Genomic DNA, 9321 nt, shown 5'->3' with positions numbered 1-9321 from the left:
AAATATAATTGTTCAAAGATCGTGTATAACTTTCTTTAAAAATCTATTCCTTCTTTGTAGCAATCTTGATAAAGCAATTCTTTTCGAATTTGATTTTTGGACGTAATTTCTAATATCAAAATTGTCATTTAAATTTCGATTAATTCGTCATGTAGGAGTGAGGTATTTTTGGGGCGTAACTAAATTTATTGTTATTTCGATTTCGATTATGCTGCTCGTAACGCTATTAATATAAAACGGTTTTAAAATGGCACAGTCTAATTTTAGGTGAATAATTCACATGAAGATATGATACAATATAGAGAAAATCAAATGTTCATTTAGACTACTGTAGTGATATTTTGCTTTCGATTGTAGTGCCGTTGATGAGTACGGGTTCGAGAGGCATGACGACTTCGACTATGAAAGCTATGAAGATTTTATGTCGAATTACTTAAAGGTGCTGGCGACAAGAGCTCAGAAATGGGCTACACTTCTCGGCGAAGGAAAGTCGGTCAAACGGACCAACACTGTGAAGAGATACGTACGAAAAGGGATACCCAGTAAGCTCCTTATACCTATAATAACAAATCTACCTATTCACTATATAGATAGACTATTAAATAATGGGGGCATGTGGTGAGTGTTATACAAAATCTCTAAATTGATACATCTCTTCAATAATGTGGTAATTTCTTTATGTTTCTTTATTTACTTTTACATTATTTTATTCCTATTGCTTAATCTACCGTGCCTCTGTGTGGATATTAATGCAAATTGTTAAATACCTATCCCAAATTATTTAAAAATATAATATAATTTATTGTCATTGTTAAGAAAATAATTTATAGGAACTTCTTTTAAACAATGCCATGATTATAGTTTTATTTCATACATATCCCTTAAAAACTTAAAAATGATTTATTAAGCAATTGGTTTCCTGAACAGCATATTATAGAGTTCTTAAATAAACAGTAACATTTTCTTGGGTTAACAAGAACAGGGGTGTAGCTACTGCAGTATCAATTGTATCAGAGATACATACATTTAGGGGCCCCTTTTGGGCTATACCTATATTAAACTAAGCAGGTGTGCTAAAGTTCGAACTACCCTGAAGGGCCTCCAACAAATTTTGGTATAAGGCCCTTCTGTAGCAAACTATGCCACTGAACAGTATTTATAAACTGTAAAGTTTGGTGTATTTTGGCTTCTCTATATTGGTTTTAAATGTTACAATTTTTAAAATCACAATTAAAAGCATCTTGGTTAATCAAGCCAAGTAGGCTATCGTAACAATATGTTCTTTTTAAGATACTGGAACAGAAATTCAGAATTTTGTGTTTTTCCTTAAATTAACACATATTATGGCTGAGATATTCTTTATAATGATCTTACCCACCTTAAGTAAACAGGCAATAAAATAAAAATATTTTGAGGGTCAATAATGTGTTAATTTATTAAATAAAGGTCACACATCTGTCAGTACAGTTCACAAACATGGTTGGCAATGAACACAAAAGTTAATACAGATGTGAAAAACTTGACCAAAATTTCAAATTACAAGACAACCAATGAGAACAAAAATATTTTCCTGAAGCAGTGTGAAAATGTGGTATTATAGCGACAGATACTTCATCAGGTGCTGGAATGTTTAAGTATTGAATTCTCAACATGAAATATACTACTGCTTATCATGTATAGTGATTAATACCAACTATCTTACCCTAATAATAATATTTATATAATAATATCAGCCTTCTATTATATACAATACTACTGCTGGTCACGGGCATACTCTGCTACTGAGAATGATTAGGCCTTAGTCTGCTATGTTAGCCTAGTATGGAATGACAAACTTCACATACCCTCGAAATTGTTATAGAGAACTTCTTAGGCATGCAAGTTTCCTCATTATGTTTTTCTTCATCCTTAATTAAAATTATAATTTACTAAGAATATTAACATAACTTTAGAAAAGTCAGAGGTGCACGCCCTTGGGTTTTAAACTTGTGGTTATTTGTCTCGGCAGTCCTTTCCACTGCAAACTAGGCTATAGCGGTTTTACTACCCTAATATTCAAAATATTTTGTTATCTAGAAGATACTATTTATTCTGTATATTTTACTATGTAAATTGTGTTACAGGTGAACACCGTCCTTCAGTATGGATGGCCATATCGGGTGCTGAAAAAATGAAAGACCAATGTCCAGACTTATATCAGAAAATCCTTGATGGTCCTTTTGAAAAAGAGCTTGTAGATCTCGTAAAAACAGACTTGCCACGGACATTTCCTGACAATATTTATTTTACAAAGGAAGCCAACCATCAGACTCATTTATTCAATATACTCATAGCTTATGCTCACAACAACAGGGTGGTTGGCTATTGCCAAGGTCTTAATTATATTGCTGGTAAGTAGTTCCTTATTAATTTCTAGTTTATAATATTGCATTGCATTCCTTACCTACAACTGTCTGCTTAAAAATATTTTTTTATAAAATAGTCTTGTATTTTTCTGTCACAATAAGTGAAATTGTTTTCAATTACTAACAGTAATATAGTATGACAATTTCATAGTCAGCAAAATAATGATAAAAACATCCATCACCAATATAGTTTACATGACAATACAATGGAAACACCTAAAACCATAAAAAACTCAAAGAAACGGTCCTAAGAACCATATTGATAACAGTTTTGAAATAGCCAATGCTCATGCTTTAACCAAAAAATAATGGTACCATCACTTTTTAATTAAAATCATGTGTGTGTTCTTTGTGAATATATCATTCGCTTTAACGGTGAAGGAAGACATGATATAACATTGAATCAATTATTTGAAAGACTTGAATTTTAATTTCAATAAAGATTTAAGATTTATGTTCTTTCAATGTTGTAATGCTAAGACATTGCTTGAATATACTTTACTAAATGCATATTGTGATTACTTAATACATCTATATTTAAAAAATATATTAGAAAGAAATATAGAAGGATTGCAATCAATTGGAATCTCCACCAGGCTTGCTGTTATTGGCCACGAAAAGTGAAGAAACATCATTTTGGCTGTTAAAAGTGTTGGTCGAAAAAATTCTTCCTGATTACTACACGAAAACTATGGACGGACTGATCGTCGACATTGAAGTGTTATCTGAACTAGTCAAATCTAAAGTACCAGATGTCCATCAGCATGTGATAAACTTGGGTGAGCACTATCTCAGATACAAGAAGCTTATCTACTACACACTGAATGCAATTAGATAACTGACCTAAAATCCGTTATGTAAACGTGATTTTATGCCTAATCATCGATAATTTACACATTAACAGATATATGTAATCTAGAATGCTGATTAATTAGTGTTGTAATAATTATGGAAACTAAACAAAAAAGTTATGCAAATAATAAAAAAAATAACATTTAATTTCAAATTGTTATTTCATAAAGGTAATTAAAATTCGCCGGTTTTTGCATTAGGTCAAGACGAATATTCTGTAGGGTTCTACTTACGATACCCATCAGAACTCCTATGCGATCTTGAGATGCGATAGTTAAGATGCTGCTGTAAAAGTACAGCAGTTGATTTGAAGCACCGGATTTTATATAACTCATACATGGACACGAACAAGGCGGTATCAGTTAGTAGTGGTTTCCTGCGTTAAGATTAAGAACTTACACCCCAGGACACTAAAACTGTCTGAATATTACTTAAAACACAACCATTGTGTGGTTTTCCTTGGTATAGTCAATTCCAAATTAATATAGGGATATGTCGACAGGAAGATATTCTATAGTATTTATGTTATAATTGATATATTTTGTATTTGTCCATATAACATTCATATGAGGCTAATTGTACCATTTGCCTTTTACTTAATTCCTATTAAATAGGGGCTTATGTTATGTTCCGTAGGTTTACCATGGGCTGTCATCACCACAAAATGGTTTGTCTGTCTGTTCGCTGAAGTACTTCCAATAGAGACGGTGCTTCGAATATGGGATTGCCTGTTTTACGAAGGCTCAAAAATACTGTTCAGAGTATGTCTGACGCTCATCAAGGCGAATAAATCTGACATAATGGCCTGCAATGACTTTACCTCCCTGGCGGAATGTTTTAAGGCTATTGTGAAGAACGCTAGTGCATTGCACTGCCATGAGTTTATGCAGGTAAGAATTTGTTTAATGCTGTTTATAATTATACTTAGTTCGCAAGATGATACGAAAAATGAAAAGAAAATATTTTTAAAATTGACATCAAGCTGAATCAGATGTTACTCCTGACCACAAATATTTTGTTATATGCTTGTATCTTTTTTTAATTTCATAATTAAGACGCAGTTTGATATTACTGTACCTATCCTACGTAATGTTTTATAATTACTTTTAAAATAAACCTAAAAGACGTAAATCTTAAGAGTTGCCGTCTGTAAAACTAAATGTTTAAAAAAAAGCAAACTACGTCTTAATTTCGTAAAATCGTGAAATTAACGCACATAAAAAGATAATTGATTCTAAACCCGTCGTCTTATGCACACTCCGTTTCAAAGTCTCCTTGTACCAATTTAAAACAATTTTCGCTAATTAAATGATGGTGCGGTGTAACAGGTTACGAAATTAATTACAGCTTCGTTTCACTACGTTCAATTGGATTTGGGGAGGGTCAACATAATTACTTAGTAATTTTCTCTCTCAATAAGATTTTAGTAAACTAATAGCGTGCGTGGGCGCATATTTTCAAAAAGGTGGGCTTAGTTGCTAAATTTGGTGTGACAAAAGTGGTCCACTGCATAGTGAATAAATTGACTCATTTAATTATCTATATCTGCCCTCATAACGGAATTATACCATGACCGTACTATGAACGTATTAGGCACGGAAACTAATACGACATGGGCTACTATGCCTACTAGAATATCTTAATAGCGTAGCTTCGTTACGTTTCATTTTGCCGTATGTGCGCCCCGGTTTGACAACGTCGCGTGCCATGCACAGAGCGTAGCAGGTCCAAAAATATTTTCGTCGTCAATAATTATGGTCATTCCATGCATGGCGCGCAATGGTGTTGGTCAGTGACGGAAACGTCTCGTAGGCATAGTCTCAAACTTCTCAATACATTTTTTCGTTCCTAGCATGGTGATAGTATGAAATGGCGTAGTTGGCCATTAATGCCATATAAGCCATATAAACTATGTTATAGTGATAGATTCGGTGATAGTTTTATCTTGTCGAAAGGTCGTATCACGAAGATTCTCAAAATGATCTATACCTCGTGCATGAAATAAAATATTTATCCACTAAAACTCTTTTTATCGTTACTGATGATATAATTTATTTGTATTAATTGGTTATATTTCAGTCAATTTTCAAAGTACCTGGCACGCTCTCGAACGCAACGATAATTAAGTTGAGAGCTCGGTTCGCGAAGCAGCGCCGAGAGCAGCAACAGAAGGAACAGCGGTGAACCACGCGCGCCCTCACTATGTTTTGATCTCTTTGTCAAAGACCAAATTATTGAACCCACAATACAGTTTGCTCTAACAGATTATTTTGTTAATTTTTATACCTTTGTGTATTGGTATTTGGGTTTGAAAATGTTCAATAAAATATGTTTTCGAACAAGTTCTTAGCAATAAGTCATATTATATAGACTAGTAAGAAAAGGCTTGGTATATTAGTTATAAAGCTAATATGGTTTTGGGTGTGACCTTCTATGCATTAAAATGGTTCAACTTCACAGTGGCGTAACTACACTGAAAGGGCTCATGGCAAACAAATCTAATGGGGGACCCTCCTAATAAAAACGTATATTTATCCAGCAACCACTTTTTTAAAGTCATAGCAAATTGTAAACCATAGCAAATTTTTCGATAACTTTGGGGCCCCTGAATCCAGGCGCCTGTGTAATTTATTGTCATGTCACCCTATAGTTGCCCCACTGATTCAACACTATGAAGGCACGAAAAGAGGTACAACTGATGTACTGTAATGGCTTCCTGCTATTTATTTTACCTACTATATTTTTAATGGTAAATATTGCACAAAAGAAACTTGCCGTAAATGCTTCTTTGAAATAAGTAGATCCCAACTTTACATGTTAATTTATGGCATCCATGATTAATTAACAAACAATATCAATTATTTTGTACAAATGTAAACAGGACTAGTCCTCGCAATCCTAACACTTATCTTTGTGCTTGTCAGCTGTAATGTACTTGTTTATTCACATGACAATATTTGAATGCACATTAGTCTAGTATTAATTTGTTAAGTTAGTTTTAACATACAGTTTTATTTGGCGGATTAAAATATTTTAGTATTACTTTTGTTATTTCGTTGTTATTTTTGATAATTTATTGTATGTACCTGCAATGATATTTATCTGAATGGGGATGCACTTTGTGCTTCGAGTTTACAAAGAACAATATAATTAGTATGTATATCATAGAATAGTCCCAATATACATAGAATCGTAAATTAAATTTAGCTTTTGGTATTTAGCGATATTACAATTTTCTAGTAATTTTAAAAACATACATTTGTTGGTGTTTTAGTATTTATGCAACTTTACATAGCATCATTGCGTATTTTTATATTCTAACTAAACAGCAGAATTATTTAGTTAATCGAAATACGTAGAAGAGGAGCAGGAATAACTCTGTGACAATAATTTCACATATCTGTCAATTTACAGGCAGCATTATCAGTGTTGCTGTTAGTGACTTAGCATCTATATTACGTTAGATATTTATTGTTTTTTATGTTAAAAGGGGGATGATTGACTAAGATTTTTAGTTTAGACATGGATTCTGTTAACAAGCAAGTAATGTCTGTTCAAGATTAGTAATTACAGTGAAGTACTTAATGTATGCAAATATTTATATTCTATTATCAACATGACCATTTGTCAGTTTCTAGTGTTGCTAAAATTGCTCCTAGCTATATTATTATGCTCAATGTATTTTTGGCTAAATATTTTTTTGTGCCCAAATGACATTAGCTGTTATCATAGATATAAAAAAGGCACATTAGGAGATAGGGTAACAATTATAAATTTGAAGATTTGTAAGTGATTTAGAATGTATTTTTGTAAAATACAGATTTTTCTTACATCCTCTGTATAAATGTGCTGTGATTTGGTGGTTTAGTTTGCTGATAGCTTGATTGCAGCCCGGTTAGAAGTTTGCCATACATGTCTGAATGTTCATTGTAATTGAATAGATTATTGGGATGTTAAATGTGTTTTATTTTATTTTAACAAATCAAAGTTTTGTTCTAGACGGTTTTCACAATTTCTAAGAAAGTCTATTTACAGAAAAAATAATCCTCTAATGTAAGCATATTGTTAAGATTTGCCACTTTCTAAAAGATCTTTGGCTTCATTGATTTTAGCTGCAATGAGGGGTGACCCTCCTCTGTCAGGGTGATTTAACAACATTATTTTCCTATGGGCGTCCCTTATCTGAAACATAAAAAAATATTACTTAAAAAATATTGCAAATACAAAAAGTTTTTCCAGTTATGAACTTTTAGTGGTTAAACATGGGATTTATAGTATTTTTAAGGTGATATTAATTGAAGCTCATGTCACTAACTGGTTAACTCTTGTGTCAAAATAATGAACTATCTACCAGTACAGCTCACTATGCATGGAATGCGTTGTACCACACTGGTGCTTAGCTGCATGATGAAATGGGTAAGACAGTCTTGTAAAACTTTATTTTAGCAGAGAAGATACTTTCTGAATATTGATTTAAACTTTGTATTGTTACAATCACTTGCATCATACTAAATACCTTAGCTTTGCTAGCTGTTGGACTAACGCCTAGTATAAGAGCAGCTTCTCTTTTCGTCATCTTCGGCTCAAATCCTCCTTTATAATATTTAGAATTTGCCAGAGAGTCGGCATCAAATTTAGGTAAATTTTTCATAGCCTCTGCAAATTTAACAGATGCATTTGGCATTTGTCTCAGGATATAACGACCTGCGAAGCCCACTGCCGCCATTCCGAGACCGGCTAAAATGATTGAGCTCGCCTGAAACAAAATATAAGTTAATAATGGCCAGTATATAGTGCATAGTACCAATATTAACAATGTTAAGAAATATTTGTTATTAAAAATATTGTAACAACATCTTTAGTATTACATCGCTAGTTTATTTTTATTTAGTAGTTTAGCTACCAAATGCAAAAATACATAATTTACTAATGAAACATCTCGAAAATAGGAGTTCGTACTAACATACACTTATAAGTAAGGTTATAACGTACCATAGTTATATTTTATTTTTTATTACACACCAGTTATAGAATATTCTGTACAGCTTATTTTAAAAGCAACTGCGCATTTTATGAGAGTATATAAGTTATGTTTATTGATTTAAAATTAGCGAAATATTTCTAGGTGACAACTGGTTGTTGACACAATGAATGACACTTTAATATTTTTTTTTAATTGTTCCACTGGTAACCGGCTTAGGTGAAAAATCATACCGCCATGGCATATGTAAAGCATGACATTGATATTCAATGCAATATTCTCCATCTCCGTGATTGATAGACATTTTGATAAAAATGACCTGAAAAAATTACAAATGATTTATGACATTCCCCTTGTGTTTTTGTTCACAATGAGCCGGTTGAAGTCAAAGAGAACATGATTATTTTTTTTATAAATTGTTGTCTTCAATAATATACGTTAGTTATTGGTAAACGACACGATTTCCCATAAATAGTAATAACAAAGTCAACACTCGGCGCCCTAACAAATAGGATGTTATGTAGATAAATCTGTGATTACACTGACTATAACGTCAGAAATCAGTGTTAGCATAATATAGCTAGGTGGCAGAAATCGGCATTGCGTTGGTCATATAGGTGTGATTTTGTATCTAAAACGAAAAAAAAATGCTTTTGGGAACTTAGTATTATTTCCAGTATTGACACTAGCTAAAATACTCACGAAGTTGGGTTACTTTGTTATCATGTATCACCATTTACCCCGTCAACATGTTATATCCCATAAGTTTTTTACTAACAGATTCTTATGTCATTTTTTTGCTGGGTTTAGAATGCTGTTATTTTTGTTAAAAGTACTAAAAAAATATCCAAGTCACCAATCACCCATGTTCTACTATTTTGTTCGCCTGTTGGTTTTGTTGTAAGTAAAGCAGAGGTTACCTTACTAAACTTTTACTGGGAAATTTTATGGAGAACATGGAAATTCTTTATTATAATTGTCACTGATTTCAATGCACTATATTTGAGGCGATAGTTATCAGTGTGAGATTCCAGCACTTAGACAGACCAATATTTTATATTAATCAAGGAACCAACTATGGAC

General features: G+C 32.5%; 2 protein-coding genes across 2 annotated transcripts; one reads left to right on the top strand and one right to left on the bottom strand.

Moving 5' to 3' along the window:
* The first annotated feature begins 31 nt into the window (after positions 1-31).
* On the top strand, positions 32-7215 carry LOC115446972 (growth hormone-regulated TBC protein 1-A). Its single transcript, XM_030173823.2, has 6 exons — positions 32-267; positions 358-542; positions 2124-2390; positions 3002-3184; positions 3894-4147; positions 5337-7215. Exons 1-6 carry the CDS (start codon positions 248-250, stop codon positions 5439-5441), a joined length of 1014 nt encoding a protein of 337 aa, XP_030029683.1. The 5' UTR covers positions 32-247; the 3' UTR covers positions 5442-7215.
* Positions 7203-8514, bottom strand: LOC115446973 (mitochondrial import inner membrane translocase subunit TIM14). Its single transcript, XM_030173824.2, has 3 exons — positions 8250-8514; positions 7774-8013; positions 7203-7439 (listed from the first exon to the last, which is right to left on the bottom strand). The coding sequence occupies exons 1-3, from the start codon at positions 8250-8252 to the stop codon at positions 7323-7325; spliced, it is 360 nt and encodes a 119-aa protein (XP_030029684.1). The 5' UTR covers positions 8253-8514; the 3' UTR covers positions 7203-7322.
* Between the last annotated feature and the right edge of the window lie 807 nt (positions 8515-9321).

The sequence above is a fragment of the Manduca sexta genome, chromosome 28 (assembly GCF_014839805.1).
Source record: "Manduca sexta isolate Smith_Timp_Sample1 chromosome 28, JHU_Msex_v1.0, whole genome shotgun sequence".
In the NCBI taxonomy this organism is placed as follows: domain Eukaryota; kingdom Metazoa; phylum Arthropoda; class Insecta; order Lepidoptera; family Sphingidae; genus Manduca; species Manduca sexta.
Note: the sequence above shows the minus strand (reverse complement) of the source record. Positions and strands in the feature narration are given on the sequence as shown.